At 36.4% G+C, this 20,766-nt stretch overlaps 1 protein-coding gene across 8 annotated transcripts in view; it reads right to left on the minus strand.

The window, feature by feature from the left end:
• Mp (collagen XV/XVIII-type protein multiplexin) overlaps positions 1-20,766 on the minus strand; it is a 349,091-nt gene that overhangs the window by 138,989 nt on the left and 189,336 nt on the right. Inside the window, exon 2 of one of the 8 annotated variants that reach the window (XM_076311583.1) lies at positions 11,872-13,972. The exons of the other annotated variants lie outside the window; for them this stretch is intronic. Coding sequence (XP_076167698.1) covers positions 11,872-12,063 — 192 coding nt within the window. The 5' untranslated portion in view covers positions 12,064-13,972. The remainder of the gene's footprint in view (positions 1-11,871; positions 13,973-20,766) is intronic. 8 annotated transcript variants of the gene reach the window in all.

The raw sequence follows: 20,766 nt of genomic DNA on the forward strand, positions 1-20,766 counted from the left end.
AAAAGGCTACGTATAGTTTTAAAGTGCTGTAAAACTCGTCGAGAATTTCGGAATTATTAAATGCAATAAAGCTAAGCTATTATACGCCGGATTTCATAATTCCTTCGAAAGGAGAATGTCAGTAACGTCCCCCAAATGCAAGAATATTTTACCGTACTCCCCGCTGCATTCTCCCTAAAGCGATTTAGATTACCTATTCCGGATTTCTGGTAGAGCCAGCATTACAGAAGCTTTCTTCGTCTACTTGCACGTCCGACCAAAAGCAGATTACCATTGGAAATGGTTTTTTCGTTCTATTCCGCGTCAACGGTGACCAATAAAACTCGCAACGGGAGAACTAGTGACAACAAGGAATGACTGAAAACAAAATACGACTAAACGAAGCGAAATCGAACGAATATCGAAGTACAGCGGTTAAATTTGAATGCGAAAAATATTGCGGAAGATGGAAAAAAAATTCCAAGTGCCCGATGTAAAAACGAGGAAATGCGTTTAATCGTAATTGTGGAGTAGTTTTTATCTTATCGATTTATTATGAATGGTAGAAATGTATTTACAGAAATTAATGTTTGGTAACATCAACAATTGAGTAGAAAATTTTCCTGGTTAATAATTCCGAAAATTAAACCACTAAAAATTGTCAGATAATGTTGAAACTGTAAAATAGAAGTACTTCTTTCATTGCACGCAAGAGAATACATCAATGTATATATATGGGGGAAAAAAGAGTATGTCGTTATAGGCAGAAGGAGAAGCAATAAAATTTTTAACTGGATTGGATGATAAAACGGAATTATACTACAGAAGATGTAAACATTTATATTGGACGCGTATCTATCCGTTTTTATTGCTTATTATTCATAACCGAGGTTCACAAATTTTTAGGAGCTCCAATTATTTTCTAACTTTCACCAAAATTTCTTTTATCTTCGTTTCGATACAAATTTATTTCCGAATAATAAATATTGTATTTATCAATTGATTACCAATCTATTTAATTTTGCGTCGAAATCGTATAAAAAATATTCTACATTTGTTAGTAAAATATAGGTAAACGTTCTCTGGGCTTAAACGAGGCCACCCTCTCGAAACAAATGGCAGTTCATTTGTCACGATAATAATTAAATTTATTACTGTTTCCAAATACTTGACTCTTATTGTAAACGGTATTATTTATTTACACAAAATTACGCAAAACTCAACGCGGCAATTTTGGCTGAAAATTCAGTACGATCGTAAATAATTCTGCCTACTTTACGGTTTTATGATTATTTATCATTTTTATTGCATTTCAACCGTTTGAAGTGGAATAACAATTCGTTGATCGTAGAAAAACTGTTCGATCATCTTTTCAGATAGTGCTTTCACATTTCATAGTCGTGTTTCTCATTCAAGCCCTAACATCATTAGGATCAATAAGATTAAAGTGATCGAACAATTATAATATACGATGCAATAAAGTCAATTTGAATCGCAAATTAGAAAGATCCGACATTCGTTATGCATTGCATGCGAAATAAGAAATTCGAAATGCCAAGGGAAACCAAAGGAACGATGCAACAAACATTTATCTGGGTCAGGTAGACTAGCAACTAGAACAAGGAAAGCCGCAGGGTTGCATCGAACGAAATTCCGGTGCTTTCTGACGAGAAAATCGTTGGGAGGGCTCGTAAAACGGGGACATATCATCTTGCTATCCGTATGTTCGCTAAAGCGATTTGGATTACCTGTTCCACCTTTCTCGAGGAACTCGTCTAGGACAATTTCATCCTGGATCCTGTGATCGTGGTCCACATTTATCGAGGGAACATTAACCTCGCCCGAAGAAACGAAAGTACATTTATTATCATATTTCTATTACGAGAGATACGTTTCGTTCAACCTTGTACATTTTAAAAGGGCACATTGTATTTTTCAAATGGCTTTCTACGGAATACTGTTAACAATTAATCGTATCGATTCTCTGTAATAAACGAGCTGTTACATTCGTACATTCTAGAAAAACTGAAATGTTTAGTTTCCGCAACGGTGTTACACAGTATGTAAATTCTGTTAAGAATATTTACATTCAATGTTTCAGTTTATTATATTATTTTGACCTTCGTTACGACCCAATGAAATTTTTCTTTTCATCTACAAACGACAAGATTGTTTTCTCCGAATATTTCTTTACAGAAATTTAAATTCAACACACAGGAAATATTTTACCGAAAGGGGGTAAGAACACTTACGGTTTCTTCAATTCCGTTTTTGAAACGATGGACAGTATTACGTATTAATATACAATCTTCAGAAGACCCAGATTTCGTTAATGAACACGACGAACCGAAAGGTTTTCCTTATTTTGTATGAAATGTGTACTTTCTTCTTTCACACGTTAGTGTTATGATTCTAAATGGCAAGCCGTGTATCCAAACACGTAAACGTTCATACAAGCAATGATCTTAAATTTGTTACGAGGGAAGAATTTTAAGTCTATGAAATATTTTGCGGGCGTGTACGTGCATTTATCACGCGAGCACACCTTACCAACGATGCTGGTGCATTCTGTGCAGGAAATTTGATGCGGGGATACCGCAAGAAAATATACAAAGAAACGTACTTTACTCTCAGCGACGGCAAACCTGAAACGTACGTTTCATAACCGACTGTGCATTTTATTTGTTACGTTTGATCATTTCGCGGTTCCCTTGGTGGAATGGAAATGTTGAGTATTGAACTTTCAAAGCGCGCCGCGGAGTCGATTGTACACACGAATGGAAACTCGCGATGCAGTTCCGATGTCCGCGTGCATCTACGTTGAACGTTCGTTTACATTCACGGACACTAGCGGGACGATGATATTTTCATCTTCGAATCAATTCCATTCATTTTACAATTTACATTACAGTGTTGAAGTGTTCAGTTTGATAAATCACGGAGGTACAATTCTTCTTTTAGGAAAAATGAATTCACTCGTTCACATTCAGATTCCTGTTAATTAACGTGAATTCAAAGGTTCAAATTGCCAATTAAGTAGGAGGAATTCCGTCAACACGGGGAAGGTATTTTCATTTTCATTGCGAGCACAGTATTCCAATTATATCAGAAATCGCTCACGGCGATGATTCTATATCAGAGCGACGTAATACCAGATATAACAAACATTACAATCAGCGTATGTGCCCAAAAACAAAATTTATCAATGTACACATTGACACGAATGCGACAGTCGAAGCAAAGCTCTTGTTCAATTGTACAATATTTTGATCGCGTGCAATATTGAATTCAAATTTGTGTCACGAATTCCGTACAATATTGCAGTCATACTTTCGAGTTAAATTTAATGTGCGTTAACTTCTACAATTTCGTGTAAATTAGCAAATGAAACGTAACTCAGCAATACCAGGCTTTGTAGAATTTGATACAAGTTTTATCGAATCGCACGCAATATTTCAAATGATTAATTTTATAAATTCGAAAGAAAAAACTCGAGACTAATTAATTTGTTTTCGATAACCTGATTTTTTCTCAAAATAACTTCATACAATGCATCAAGGACGTATTTAAAAGTAAACGCAATAAAGGCAATTATAATAATATTTGAAAAATATTAAAAATGGGAGATATCATTGTGTGTTAATCTTTTATATTTGTTATTTCCAGTTTCATCAATTTGATTATTTCCTTCAAATTTATTTAGCATTTAAAACAAAATTCGTTAATGCTGCCTCGCGCGAATTTTAATTAAAAAGTAAATTTCATTGTAGTTCATTACGCCCTTTGTTTGAAAGCGCAGTCGAAGAATGGTATAAAAACGGAAATCAAACTAATCGTAACAATTGCCGTCGAGAAGAAAATACGGAACACGATGCAGCTGAACGCAGACGCGTAATTTCGCGCAGAATTAGCTGAAATAAATCAGAGAAAATTTATTCCAGTGATACCAGCGTGCAGAATCATTTGTTATACCGTCTTGCCGCTTAAGTGCTGCGATTAACATCACGTAATATTAATATGTACGTACAAATGTATGTAACCGTGAATGATTAGGATGTCGGAATTCACGGAATCCGGATTCAGAATGCCCAAGAGTGTAAACATGTATTTAATTGTTCGCATTGTGTTTAAAAGAGTGCATTAAAATTTTTTTTTAAGTCGATATTAACAGCAATGCTACAAAAACAACAATCGAGCAATGAAGAGCGTAATAATTGCAGAGAACCAAGCAATTGTATCGATCAATTTTCAAGCAATATTTTATATTGTATATTTTTTTAGAAAATTATTATTGTTAGAATTACGTAGAATTTCAATATTAGTCGAATAGATTACTCAAAACATTATCTTCTTTATACCATTCTAATGGTAATAGTTTACACCTTGTACTTGTAATAATATTTTTAAGAAATTATATCGAATATGGGAAATTTATGTGACGAATAATTACACAGTTACTTTACTACTCACCGAGTATATGTATTGTAAATTTATTTTATCCAATCTCCGAAATGCAATCATTGTAGTAAATACACAATGACCTGTTATTATAATGTGAAAAACAAGAGTAGCCGATTAACTGTAACTAATATAATTGCCTATAAACAATCAATTGAGAAACAATATGTCGTTTAAAATCGGGCTCTAGTATAGAATAAAATGAAAGAAAGAGTAATAATAATGCGTTCGAAATACATCAACCTATAATCTGGGTCTAGGTTTCATAATTTATGGTAAAATCGTAAACAATCATTTTTTTTAACACTTAGGGTACACGATTCAATTTGACTTGACTGACTTATCTAACTATTACACGTTTCTTTTACTTGTGACGGTATTTGTAAACATTAATGATGATATGGTATTATAAATATTTTTTTACGTTTGTAAACATTAATGATGATATGGTATTATAAATATTTTGTTACGTTTGTAAACATTAATGATGATATGGTATTATAAATATTTTTTTACGTTTGTAAACATTAATGATGATATGGTATTATAAATATTTTGTTACGTTTGTAAACATTAATGATGATATGGTATTATAAATATTTTTTTACATTTGTAAAAATTAATGATGATATGGTATTATAAATATTTTTTTACGTTTGTTAACATTATACGTGATAGCACATCACCATTCATATTATATTTAGAAACATTAATGCAAGTAGAAACAATGAGCAATGAACAGATACGGTAGCAAAGTCTTTTTCTCAATCGCAAGCGTTCTCCAGGAATTTTCAATATCGATTTTCTCAAATGAAGTTTCCGCACGAAGAAATTGTATTTTACATTGTCGATTTACCTTTACACGAAGAATCATCTCCTTCTTGGTTGTAACGCGAATGTTGACCCAATTTAAACGTTTCAATCTGGTAAAAAAATTTCTAACTATTCTGCAATATTATTCTCATTTATTAGAGACGGCGCAAAATATTTATAAACATTTACTTATCAAATTTGTACAAATCACGAAGATGTCATATTTCATTCTGCATATATTATGTACAATTCTCGACATGAAACCGACTGTAGGTTGAAGTGCGATTGAACACTTCAACTATTGGAAATATTATAATGTACATATGCGACAAGACGAATAAAATTATGAAAATTATGATCCAGAAACGTAGAAAATGTCATTTAGAAACAATACTAAAATAAGGGCCAAATTTAAGAAGTGTGAAAATATCTTTTAATTTACCACTACGATTCTAAATTTGAAAGTTTATTATTACGATCAATCATGAAAATGGGAAATTAGTAGAAATTATTTTCAAGTGGATCAAAGGTGAGGCTAATTTACCTAATAATTAAATTGTATTCTACTAGCACATACTCAATTAAACATAATTCTGTTTTCCGTAGGATAAAAATATACAGCGTTTTCAAATTATAGGAAATATTCAAAAATAACGGTATGAAAATAACTTACGATCTGCTTTTGCAGTTTTTAGTATTTTTAGATGTGTATTTGTAGACACATTTGTTTTTTTTTTTAGAAGATACTTCGATCATTTCTGGGAGGCTAAATAGTACAATTATTACATTTGTAGTTCCTTTAAGATTACCGTGCTATACTCTTGTTCGTTTAATTCGACTTCATTGCTTTTCATGACCTCCCTTTATATTCAAATTTCTTTCGTGATTTCTTACAATTTAGTATGGAGGCAACATCATTTTTCATGAAAATTAATGACGTGAAAAGTGTGAATGTTTCCCTTCACATATATCTACATACATTTATTATTTCTTCCGCGTTACGCGTACTTTCGTCCAAACTCGAAATTTCTATACATATAATAAAATAAACTCTCGATAATAAAGCTGATGTAAAAATCTTGAATTACGCTAAGATTCATATACAATTTAATATCTTCATTTGAATCTCGCGAGTTTTAATTTAAAAGTTATACAACCAAGCACAGAACGATGAGAATAAAATATATTTATACGTGATTTAATTTTCGAATGATTTTGAGAATTCGTTGGGCACGCGTGCGATCGAATACTACCTGTCTGACATGTCTGACTATTATTCATTGTTTCTACTTATATTGGTGTAGACATTGACGGTGACACGGTATTATTTGTTTCCCATCGATTTTGTTATTTTTTAACTGGCTACAATTCATCAAATCGAATAACATCGTACCACTGTCAATGTTTAAAATCATTGGCATAAGTAGAAATCACGAGTGATGGTCAGACACGTTTTCTATGTTGTGTTGACTCTCGTACGTTCATCGTGAACTTTTGTAACTAAATTTTTCGAGAACGAAGTTTTTTGTACAAAACTTGTATATTGCTCGTTCGATATTAATTATGTTACGTTAATAAAAATATTATGTTACGTCCAATCGCACCGTCCGGTGTATAATAAGCAAAATACAAACGCACATTAGAATCTGATCAGAGATAGAACACGATCGAAACACAGTGTGGAATTTTCATGAAATTTAAGTCGAACATTTTATTCGTTCTCTCTACCGTAACGAGCAAGAACTGGAACGAACGATATAAATCGTATCATTAATCAAAAATTAATTTAATTACACGTCGTAAAAGTTGATCCACATAAGGTACATTTTCTTGTTCTTTTTCAAACTTTTTCAAGGCTTATCCTGGGGATCTTGCCTCAGATGCGACTAAACTTTTCACCAGTCGCCTATTTGCGGGGAATTCAGATCAAATTTTAGCGGATCTGGGACGAAATCCCGTGATATTCTCCCTGGTAGGACCAACGACTTTACTTTTCACATGTTATACGATTATTCATTATTCGTCGCGATTAATAATCAACTATTATCGATTTTCAATTTTCAAAAATATCCTCCCCTCCGCCCCAGGTGTTCTCCGTCGACGAAAATAGTTTTCGATAATTCCATTTTTGCACGAGATGGAAGAACACCGGCGGACGAATTTCAGCGCAAATCCCCGACGCCCTGTCGAGCCGCACTGAAAGGATCAAATCGCGGAACGCTTCGGTCCTGATCGAAAAATAATGCTGTTTCGCGACAGGGTATTACCTACCTCGTACGAGGCACATCGTGACACGATTACGAACTTCGTGCGTCGCCGCGTAGTTTACGTCGAATATTATTAATATGCATGAGAGGATGAGCGAAGCGTATCGTGCACAAGGACAAGGAAGATTCACCGGTTGGTAAGGGGGAATGTTGCAACCACCGCGTGCGTAAGAGCGGATGCACGGGGAAAAGAATTTCCCCCACGGGAAAGAAACACGGGATCCCGCCGCTGGTTTTATAATCTTCCTCGATTGGAATAACGCGAAATTCCTTCACGGACCGTGGCTGGAATTCCAATGCGAACGGAGTAATAAATAATACAAGAAGTTCAGGGTGTTTTATGCATTCGAATCGTGGCCCATTTTGTATTCAAACCTGCACAATTCTGGACTTGGTTCGTTGTGGAACGAAGTTCAAAGTTTACCCGATCGATCGGTTCTCAATTAATTTTTCGAATTACACGAAATCCAACGGTGCGGCTGTACACAACGTAGCTGGATTCCGCGTAGAGCTTTTGCCACGCTTTCGAGCATTTTGTGATTGATGAACAATTTATGAGCGGTCGTCCACGAGCTCGCGTTTCCTCGCTTATTCATTCGATACTCGTGTCTTGGCGATATCGTAAAGAATACCATTATAAATATTAATGTACGAGGTGTCACGGCTGGTGTTGCCGGCGCGAGGAACTTTTTCATGCCCTCTTCGAGAGAAATTGTTTTTCAACGGTTATACGATTTCAGTGGCTCGAGTTGCGTGTATCGACAAGATGTTACAGATGCCAAGTGAAATTATAGATGGAAATTCCTCGAAAGTATTCCACGCGTCTTGGACGATGTCTACGAATTGTAATATTTTTTTAACAGAACGAAAGCGAAATCGACTTGCATGCTCGTAAGTTTTCGTGTGTAATTTAAATTACCGATAAATACAAAGTCGTTGCTTTATTTTACGAAATTGAGTGACTAGACAATTATTTTTCAATTTAGATGCTTGAAACAACGAAGTACTTTTCGTTGTACGTAAAATCAGGTACTGTTGTTCGAAAATGTCGATTCAAAATATCCTGTGCGTACCAATTATATTGTGTAAACACAGGTGTTTCTTAAATATCTTTGAGACTTAATATCGACTTAGTTCGGAAATTGTGTAATATCAATCAACGTGGTTCGTTTTTTATTTTTACCCAGTCTCCGATTTGAGGAGTGAAACATACCGTCGAATACTGTAAGCTGTCATTGTACAAATGATGAATTTCGTTCCGATAAACTTCGAAAAGCTCGCAAACGAAGAGTACAGTATTCTCTCGATGTGTGATCAAATTTTTTCATCGCGGTGCGATATGTGTGCTTAAAAAATGGAGTGCAGAGAATTGTTCAACGAGCAATTAAAGTTAAAAGGCCATAGAATATTGAAATCAAAATGCTACAGACTTGAGATCTAGAAAAAAAGTAGTGGAACACATATGGAATTAGACTCTTAATTTCGCGCAACTCAGCTTAATTATTAATCGAAAGATTTTTCCTCCATGAATTATTCAGCCTGTCGGTATAACTTTCTTCGAAATAATTCATTTAATTTCGTCGAAGCAGTGATGTTTGCTATCGTATTATACAAAATATGACGATAACTCCGTTTAACATTATACGATTTTTATTTGGATCTGTAAGCAATATTTATCTTCTAAAAGCGCCAACGAATAATGCGGCAAAGTAATTAAATGAGAATTTAGGAAGGTTATTACTTGATATTATTTTTGATTATAATTAATTTGATCTAACGCTGAAAATATCTTTTCACCTTGTGGCATGAAATTTTTGCGGTTTATCATTGAACATGTTAACGAAATCCCTGGAGATTTTAAAAATCCGATAGAATTTAATTTAATTTTGGATGGAATTCAGTGTCGTATCGGAGATGGAAATAAAACAAATTCTGTGAATGCTCTTGGGGCAAGAGGTCTATTTGCTCAAAACAATTTGTCCACGACTATCATTTTTTTTAACGAATCGAACGAATATTCAATACTTATTTCGTATCATTTGTAATTGTGTAAAATGAAGAAGCAAAAATTAAACTTCATATATCTCATCGTTTGTAAAATAACGTTTTTCAATTTTCACGGTATTGTAGTTTCACCTCTCATATTTATCATCAAATGCAAGTAAAAATACACGTGCATCTTAGATTTAGCACGGTACAACGTGTTTCGAGGAGAACGCAATCGTTTCACGATAATTGGCTCGTTCTTTCTGTAAACGAAATACGAGACGATCGATCGATTATTTCGCAAAATTTATAAAATTTTCAAACGAACGAATCGACCGTCCAACGTTTGAAAATTGTCTCAGCATCACCGGCGAAGAGAATAAGACTGGAAACGAGCAAATTGATGACTACATCGGTCGCAAGTCTCGATGCAACATTAACTAAACGATTCACTGTCGAATTACACGATATACCGGTGCATTAGGACACCGACGAAAACCGTGTATTTCGAATCAGAAATCAGGCCACGTTGAGAATCTGACTCTCTGCAGTTCTATTGTGACATAAACTTCCGGAATTCCCGGGTAGAGAAGTGCCGGACAACGCGCAGGAACGAGCGACTCGATTATGACGAGAATTAAAGCTCGTAAAACGAACAAACGGTTCGAGAGCATGGAAATCACTGGCTCGTGCATCTGTTACCGGAAATTTCTGGCTACTGTGGAGACATTTTTTGCGCACGAGACGCACGTAGAATAGCTCATTATTCTGGATTATCTAAAAAATTATGCATACTCGTGTATCACCGAAATTACGAAACTGGCTACGTACTTGCTGCGACACTTGCAAAGAAATTGGTAACCATCTGAATTCATTAATTGTTACCCTAACTTGGATACTCGAAAGCAGTAGCGCGATCTTATTTGCAATGCCCGTTAAGTTAATTCGTTTCGACGAAAGAAAAGTAATTATAAGTGAACTTTACTGCTCATAAGTTACTTTTAAAGAAGTGCTCGTAATATTTTGTACCATCTTTGAATGTAGAAAAGAGTCAACGGAAAGAGGACACCTGAATAGTTCCTTTTAAGTTCTTCGTTCCTAGTAATCTGGATCGATATTGTTTCAAATTGAAGAAACTCACGATTATTTTTTCAATTCGCAAATTTAATACTCTACGATACTATATATTTCATTTTTAAATATATCGATGATACGTGGAATAGTCGTTTTTGAGCAAATACGTGTTCTCTGTGAAACAGAAAATTGTATTTATCGAAATTTATAATAATCTCAGATGTATCAAAAAGTCTTACTCGTAAAACATTGTTTGCAAATAATTAAAAACGGCATTGAACAAGATTTGTAAAAGTTAATTATAATAAATATTATATAATTCACAATATAATATAACTTACAATCGATAATTCACTCGCATAATAAAAGGAATGATTATATTTCCTAACTGTTGGAAATCATTTGTTTCCTTACAGATTTGCGTTTATTCGATGCAATTTTGTTGCTTAGACACGATTAGGCATCTGTAACGATCCCTATATGTAAGAATACTTCTTAATAATATTCGCGAGAAATGGTTTAATCGCCACTTAGTGGTAATTGAGTAAACACGATTTAATATTGTCGATTGTGAAAAGTGTAATTAAATTTGTTGAAATTTAAACATACCTGGTTGTAATAATCAATAATTTACTTACAAACTAAAGATAAGAATATTAATGTACCATACATTAAAAATTTAGCGAAACCAAATTGTCAATTTTATTTAAGTATGTTATTAGTATTTGAAATGAATGAAATATAACGCGATTGAAAAAGTTCAATTACATTTATCGGATCAACTATTTTAAATCTTCTTCGACTCGTTAAATTTTCAAATTCGGAGATCAAATATAGGTTCGGCAGCAATAAATAGTAATCACCTTAAATCTTTTTGCGCGATAAATAATAAAATGTATGCTCAAATATAGAAATTATCTGAAACGACGAATCAAATCCACAAGCAATCTAGGACGAAACATTAATTTTTAGAAAAACATGTATATGAGTTAAATTCGTCACTGTACCTTATAAACTCCATCATTGATCTCGTTTCAGTCAAGTTGATTATGTACAGATTTAAAAAAAATGTCTGTTGAGTCTAATATATTTAACATTTTCGTTCTTTCGTTCTAAAATGTAGACGATATTTCCTTACGTAAATCCACATTGTATCGCAGAAAATACGTTCAATAGTAATTCGTACCAACGTCATCGATCGGTACATTTTCGCAAAACAAAAAAAAAGACCGATTTCTAAGGTAGGTTAGAAATTGGCGCAAATGATCTGCTTGTAAAAGAATCTTCTACTCACGTGTTTCGTGGCTGTGTAACCGGTGACCTGCTGCAGCTTGCTGCTGACCATTTTCGTTCCGGGCTTCGTTGGTTTCTCGCTCTTGTGCCATATCCCGACCACACCGATTATTATCAACGTCGCCAGCGTAATTATTCCAATCAACAACGACAGAGTCACGATTTTGCTTCGAGGCGATATTACCATCGCCATCTTTTCACGTATTTTAAAGCGTCCCCCCACCCACGGGAATCGTCCCTCACCACTTCTATCGAAAAACTCTTAACGAACAGTTTCCACCGATGATCGATGGATGAGAAAATTATGAATCAATAACTCCGATTAACATCAATATATCATTTTATGTATACATATATCTAGGTATATGAATATATATATTTATATATATATATCTCTCTCTGCAGTTTGGGGGATAAGTTGGGAGTTGGGGGATTCAACTAGAATATTCCTCTCACACGGCCATACGAGATTGATGTAAATGGTCGTTAACTAAGTCTCCCAGTGTTATTATAACTTTATGGTGTCCTCGTACTCGAATATCGACGACGTGTCAGCCGAGTCCTCGTGGACCCTTCTTGAACTCATCTGGCAGGGAGTGACTTGTTTCGCGGGCCGATTGTTCAAACGATCGTGCATTTGATCTTTTCGACTACGTTGTCTCGTAGGAGGCACCGTTTCGCGGTATATCGTTTCTCCGATTCGTCTTTTCGACGCTGTCCTAAATGTCTTTTGTTCGACCTCGCCCGTATCCCGTCTCGTTCAACGTTTTCGATATCGTTTCTTCGGCTCTTTACACGTTAGAAGCTCTTTCGAGGGAGCTACGTAAGAGGAAGGTGAATCTCGTTAAATCTAAAGGACTTTTCGGAACGACGATCGGAAACGGTTCCCGATACACGCGTATAGTCCTCGTTCCCGATTAACTTCGCAGATCTTACGTTCGGCTCTCCCGGAAGCTTTCGATCGCGTCACCACCGTCTGGTTTCGCTTTCGGAAATTTTACCACGAATCTTGGAAATTTCACGGCGATATTACTTCCCCGGTAAGGTGGTTTTGCCCGGTGAAACTCGTCTCTACGTGCAACCACCGCGAGCTCGCATGGGTCAACAAGTTTAGCACTCTCGGGAACTTTCTCGCGCGAAACTCGGTCTTCCTGGAATTTCTTAATGTCGCCCTTCGTGAGTATCTTTCCTCGTAAGTTTCTCGTACACGCTCTCCTCGGTACACCCGGTATACACTCGCACTGATCAACGAGTCCAGTATCAACGCAAAGTTCTTCGTGTAGGTAGCCACATGGAGAATCTTTCGGCGCATAGTTTTCCAACGATAACTCTTTCTTTATTCCCCCTTTTCTAGAAAACCTCTAGCCCCACAAACGACCGTTTCACTTCCACTTTAATTCATTTCCTCTCATTTCGCGCGGACAATTCTCTATTACTTCCCTACAAAAGATATTCGACGTTCGAACGAGCGAAAAGTCCGTTACGGTTTCTTCTTCTATGAAATCGTTCCGTACCGTGTACATGTATCTTCCAATTCGACCGAGTACCGGGAAAGGCGTGCTTCTCCTTTCATCAATTTTGTTTTCTATTCACGGTACACGTTCGAGGTTGCGGATCGAATGAACCGAATGTTTACGCCTTGTCCGAACGACGTTCGGTTTCGTCGGGCAAGCTTTCGGAAATCTTTATCGAGCACTCGGTACGAAACGTAATTTCGATTCCTTTGCGAACAGCCTTCAACGGTACCTTCTTTTCGAACACCCGGTGTACACTCGCGCGGATCAACAAGTTTAACGGGTGCAAGAAGACAACAACAACGAGTTGCGATAAATTCGTCTGAATAATCAACAATGAACTTCTCCGAGGAATTATTTTAGCAACGAGATATTCCGACCGTGGGCGTTTCTTCTTCAGAGTTTCATTTAATGAGGCCGCGGGGCGAAACCGAGAAGCTTGAAAGACATTCTCGACGATTTTTCCTTCGATTCCCGGTTCCGTTTTCCTCTCGTCGTTCCCGTTTCGTCACCCTTTCAGACCTCCCGGCTGGACTGCAGCAACCAAGCGGATTCACTGTCTTCTAATCGCCGAGAGGAGTCACCTTCCTGAATATTATGAAAACAATGAGACGTCACCAGTTTTACACGTCCCATGATAACGGGGATTCGAGCAATTTTCGAAGAATTTTACGATTCGTGCGAGGTGTTACGAAGCAACTGCCATCGGTGAGTTGCGATTGATGCGAACGAAGCCAAAGAACTTGACGACGAATACGATTTACGATGAATTTAACGACGAATAAGCAGATTTCTTTTCGTAACAGGGGCAATGAGTGACAGTAGTTTTTTTATTTGTCTCTTAAATCTCTCTCTCTCTCTTTCTCTCGTTTTGTATTTGGATTCTATTATAAAATTGTAGGTAAGTTTGCAAATTATAAAGAATAATGGTACGGAAAAAGAAACCGATTTGATCGTCGAAGTTGTTTATTATATTTAAAAATACATCAGGATAGAAAGGTTACGTGGAAAATTGAAAATAATTTCGCTCTCTTTCTGTTTAACTTGTCACACTATACTGTTCGAGAAAAAATATTCATATTTGATAGTTTGCAAAACTGTTATCGAATGAATTAATCGAATGAATAATTTATAGGATTTAGTTTTGAATTTTTATAGTAACGGATCTTCATTTTTGCACAAATATTATATACGTATGAATTAAAATTAATTGTGTAATAATCGTACGAAACGAAAATTACTTAGGGGGATGTAATGTTTGCGTTAAGCCGAAGACGAGTCAAAAATTGACAAGTCGAGACCAATCGTTCTTTATTTAAATGTTTATATTTCGCGACAGGAGGGTTTGGATCTATTCTAACGATTTAAAAGAAAATGAACGATCGTTTTCCAATTGACCACATTGTGCTTAATTGGTCATTCCGTATTAACTATAACCCGGGTAATTTTCAATTTACGGATCAAAACTTTGACGGCTGTCATCGGTAGAAAATAATGAGACGGTATAATTTGATAGATTGCTCGTACTTTACACAAGTTCAGCACCGACGTGAATTATTCTTGGATGAGAATTTAATTGCTTCGGGAACGGTCTGGCTACTCCTTACTAATCAATCAAAATGGTGGTCTCAGGTTCGATAAAATTGGTAACTTGCTCGATGTATTTGCCGACAGCACTCTGTATGGCTGTCCAATGAAGGTACAAAATTCTATAAGATCGAGTTTATTATCTTCCATTCACAAATTAATAAAAAATGTTACCGAACGTGAAACATTGAATTAAAATATTTGACTGCATCGATCAGAATTTTAATACATTCTTTCCTACAAATTTGAATCGAGAAAAGTTTCCGGAAATACATCGTACAATTCAGAATGAATAAATATTCTGTAACGATACAAAGTTTCATAACGAGCTTCATTTAAGAAGATACCAAAGACAATCGTGGATTCGTGATATTTTAATTAAAAAAGTCTCGGACATCGAGTTTTTTTCCAAAGTACGAGAATCTTTCGATGAAACGTGTCTGTTAGGACTTCTCTAAACCTGAACTTACGAAGCGGATGTCCGAGGTGATGCTATGCTCGGGGAAAATTTCGAATAAAAAGTTCAGAAAGCAAGATTCTCTGCTAAAGCAGGTGTCAAGAGACTAGGTGTTGATTTATTAGCAAAGGACATCAATATCTGTACGCCATACTATATGCACTCGTAATGTGTTACACGTTCGTTCTGGATAGCGTTTGACGTATCATTAATACTGTTTGAGATTTCTACACGTGAACCGTGAACGCTCTTGAAAGCCTGGACGTTTTGCCAGTTAGTTACACTCGGAGACTCAGTTTGTACAATATTATACGGAAACGATACTTAATTGCGTACGAGAATAATGAAATACGCATTCTCAATGCGTTCGTAAATTATTGACCCAAATGCTAGCGAAACATGGGGATACGGTACCGAAAGGACGTCACTTTGACCGTGGAAATTTCAGAGAGTCTTTAGTGCAGGTAGCTGGCCTGTGAAAGCTTTGAAAATCTGATTGACGTATCATAATCTCAGGATGTGACATGGGCAGTCGGTGGCTTTAACCGAGAGACAATCCCTGGATCTGGCTCTTCCGAAACCTCCATGCATAATACTAGCAATGGGACCAAAATCGAACGTCGTACTCGTTAATATCTACGACACGTATCAATATTCCCACGTATCGTCGTACTCGTTAATATCGATGCATATCGATTTAAATATACGTACAAAAATGAACGTCATACTCGTTAATACCGATACCTATCAATATTCTCGGGTATCGAAATAAATCGTCAGTGTTATCGGTGCAATATAATTCTCTATTAGTATCTATGGAACCCATTTCTACCTGGACGTTTCTATATATTTTATTTTCGGTGAGGAAACGAAAGTAAACGAACTATCGGTTGAATCGATCGAAATATCCAACCCACCGTAAATTTGGTGAACAAATATCTCCGCGTTAATTTATTCGCAGTTGCGATCGATTCGATGAAACTGAATAATGGACGATTCTCCATCGGATTCGTATTACACCGCGCGATCGCGATGCATTCTAAACCGTATTTTTTGAAAAACATTCGTTCACCGGTTGGTTCACAGAGTGGAACAAAACGCGTATTAGCAACGCGGAATCGCGCCGGAACGTGCGGGATCTTAAACACCGGGATCAATTTTCCACGGTTATCGCCGCCCACGGTAACAGCATTTTCATCCAGGCCACTCTGTCCGTTACCCGGGAACGCTATTTTCGTTTTACGCGGTAAAATGCGCAGTAAATGTGGACACGAATGCTAATGCGGTGTGCGGCCGGTATCGAAGGACAGTAATGAAAATGAGGAACGCATTAGGCTGTCCGAGCTGGAAATCCGAGCAAATTTGGAACGCGTCCATTCGTTTCTGCTATTCCCCCCCAACCCTCGCGTGGATTGCGAAGAATTTAACATTGCAAAGCTCAATTGTCTTCCTAGTGGAGATGACAACGACTCTTCGAGGAATTTAGCTCCATCTGTGGAGGCAGTAGCGTTTAAAAGGACGTGTTTAAATACCTTTGTCGCGGTTTCACCAAAGTGCTATTAAAGACAGAGTTACACAATTGGAAAGGTCAAGCGACGAAACAGTGTTGGGATATATTTATCCAAGTATGTGTCACAACACTGAGAATGAAATTCTGCGAAAGATTCTCTGTTATTCGCGTCGCTACGAGAACGACAATCGAATCAAAATAACAAAGATGAAAATTACCTTAGTCGTTAACGAGGAAGGAAATTTTTCGTGTATATGCACAAAGAAATTTCCAATTGTCTATACCGTAACTTTGGTAAATATCGCGCAAAGGAAACCGTAACGAAGGAGATTAATTAATTGATATCTTTCCAAGACGAAAGGATCGGGTAAATGGAAATTTCTCCGAATAACTGATATTTTTCCGTTTTACAAATTCTTTTGGTGTATCGAAAGGAGAATTTTATAGAGCGCTGTTCCGCCATCTTGTTTCGAGACGTACGGAACGAGACATCGGAACTGGAGCACCCGAACACGCGAAAATACAATTTAAACGGTCTTTTGAATGACGAACGAGGTATCGAGATCGCTTAATATAAATTGTGTATCGATTCGATCGCGAAACACGAAACGATCCCTGCTTCGGAACTGTTGAATCGTACAACGATGTCTCGACGAACGTTTTCGCGGGATTTCGATTCGTTATCGATTTTTCTCTAAACTTTTATACGCGGACGGAATCGAACAACTGCGGTGAAGAAATCGCTCTCTGCGGAAGTCAGTTTGTTACCTTTGAAGTAACGTATATGACGAAACGGTTATCGATAGATTGGAAGCTTATCGTGGAAACGAAAGCTAAATTTGACACCTCGATGTTTTCATCGTTCTATTCTGAATTTCTAAATGCAAAGTCATTTTAACGTCATTATGATACAATGACTGGCACGGATTCGTTCCGTCCATGCAGCAAATGGTTCGGTTCACGCTACCCCCTTCCTTCTCTACACGCTCCACGGTTTCGCGCGTTAAGGCTCTTAATGTCTGCGCGAAACAGCTGCGCAAAATCATTACTACGCGACCTAACATCTAAGGTCGCGGTTCCCCTTGTGTAACGCTGTTATCCTTTATAACCGTATTTGACCCTTTCGTGCGTACAATTCTACCCTGAAAAGCATAGAAATATTTTGCAAACAGGAATATTTAAACCTGTACGTTTTATTTTCTTACACCTACGATACGTTCTAGTATTCACGATTCGAGATCAATTCCAAAGGAATGTTTCTAAAACTGTCGTCCCTGTAACTTGTATCGATGGATACGAAAGACTGAACAAGTTTCGTTCAAGGGTGAGATAAACGAATTTTTAATCGAATTGCAAAATATAAAAGGAGATTGTCAAGCGTTAATTTTTTATTAGGTTTCGTTCGTACTCCATGCAGTTTTTAATTCTTTTCAAATCGTTCTCAAGATTTGTTTAATCCGTCGAATTTTCCGATTGTGTACAAAACGACTAGCGACTAAATATCATTTTTTATTCATTTTCATCTATCCTCTTTTCTGTTGCTTGTTTCTTAATCGACAAATTGATATTGTAACTTCTTGAATACGAATGTATAGATACTTCTCAATTATTTCGTTAGCTTTAGCTTCAATTTTCAAAGCGTTTGATAAGTGCAAATTTATAAGTATGAGAAAGGCACAAGTGCTAGGAATTAACTGTTGGAAGAGCGTGATATATACGAAGTTCTCTTAAGTTCGAATCAGAAGGAGAGATCACTGCAGTAGTAGCTACCGTCGATTTCAAACAAACTTTTCTATGAATCTAGAATGAAGATAAAGAGACACGTATCCAACGTTTTCGCCAATGGAAAGTACAGTTTGGAAATACCATTGATTCTTCTACCAAATTAACTTTTAATATTTGTTATCGGTATTTACTTAATACGCTGTGTTGGTATTATTTTTTTGCGATTGTGAAATAGCGATTAAAAGCAATACGTATTTATTTTACATATATATTACGCGGACGAAATGCAATCTGAAAGCAATCGATTCAAACGAAACATTTGTAATATACGATTCCAATTTTCGACCAAACTTTCACTTTATTTCGAGCTGGCCATCGGCTAAAAATGGTTTGCAATTTTCATACGTTATATATTTTCAAGTGATTTATTTCAGAAAAATCCACCATCGTTCGCATACAATACAGACAGTTCTATTCAAGTGTTAGAACATGTTACGGTACATTTATCGATTTTATTCTAGATTAGGTATTAACGTTTCCATTCTCCTGTTAAGATACAATTGCTTCGAAAATATTCGAAAGAGCGTTTGCGTTAAATATGTATCATTCTCGTGACATTTACACAAGTATTCGAACAAAACTGTTTACGGTAACTTTTGAACAGTTTTTACGCGCGAATTGTTCTACGTGGGTTCGAAATTATGGAAGTCGAACTTTCAAAATGTTAAAAGATAACTGTCAAAGGAAAACGTAAATCAAAGTAGACTCGGGGGTGATTTATTTACTTCGCGAATATCGGATCTCCCTCGTTCGACTTTGAAAACTTGCCAGGAGGATAGTTCGATAAAGCGTGATGTTTTTTCTTGTAATTTTAGAACGCAAGGCTTGCCGCGCTCACGGAGCGGGAAAGGGGAAGCCGAATTATTCAGCGCCGCGAGGATGTAATCGTTCGCAATTTACCGCAAACGGAAAAGAGATCTATATGCGAAATTTTACCGCGGGAGCTGACGCTGATTCGACGAAAATAAGTCCGCATTTATGCGAACCGTTATCCCTAGCAAACGATGCCTACGGAAATAAATGTTCGCGAATAATCGACAAGAGTACCTACCAGAATTGCCATTATTCGTGCTAATAGTGAGATATAAGGACTCGAAGTCACAGTTTTATTCGTTGAACTTGACACATTTTAGATCAAGCGAAACAAAATCGAGATTTGGGTCTGACGTGAAACTGTATATATATAATATACACACACACACACACACACACACACACATTTCGTATCGTTCTGACAGATTAAATCGTATGAAATTCTTAACACGCATCGATCACGTGTCATTGCACTTCTTAGATGACGTAAAAACTTCGGAATTTCGTATTGTTTAATCCCTCCTCGCGTTCATTTCATATATTTTTCTTCACCGTGTCAATCGTCAAGTCAATTTCATAAAAACGTTCCCGAATAATTTATATTTTTATCTAGTTGCAAATTTCGAGTATCGAATCAAAGATAAACAACTTCTTATACGTTATTTGTTCGATGAAAATTCTAATCTGAATTATAAATATATTCGCGTTGAACGAACAAATAAATATTCACTTTATCCGAATAAAAGTGTATATCGAACGAACGTTGCGAATAAATCACTGTACGATGGGTTACTTCGTGAATTATTATTCGAATCAAATTTTGCCCAACTTTGCTTTTAACCCAATACTTGCATACCGTTCTTTCCGCCAACTTGGCCGAAAGATTTTGCAGAGTCGACCCTTTCGAACGTCCATCGGACTTCGATGCATCGCTATTCGTATTTGAATATCATACATTAAAATATGAGGCCACAGTAACATTAATCTCGTACAAACTGGATTTTCCCCTCAGAAGTGTCATCGATTATTTTCATACGGTAGCAAAGCAAATAAAATTACTGTTTTGCGTCATTAGGCTATAAACAAATCTTACACATGACGTTCACTAGTTTTGAGATACTCTGGGGAACGGTGGGATACTTGTTCAATTACTTCGGTAGAATTCCATGTAAATTTTCTTCCCCTGGGAGGTGGAGAACACAACAACAGTATCTTGTGCGTCGTACGAAA

The sequence above is a fragment of the Ptiloglossa arizonensis genome, chromosome 5 (assembly GCF_051014685.1).
Source record: "Ptiloglossa arizonensis isolate GNS036 chromosome 5, iyPtiAriz1_principal, whole genome shotgun sequence".
NCBI classification, from domain to species: domain Eukaryota; kingdom Metazoa; phylum Arthropoda; class Insecta; order Hymenoptera; family Colletidae; genus Ptiloglossa; species Ptiloglossa arizonensis.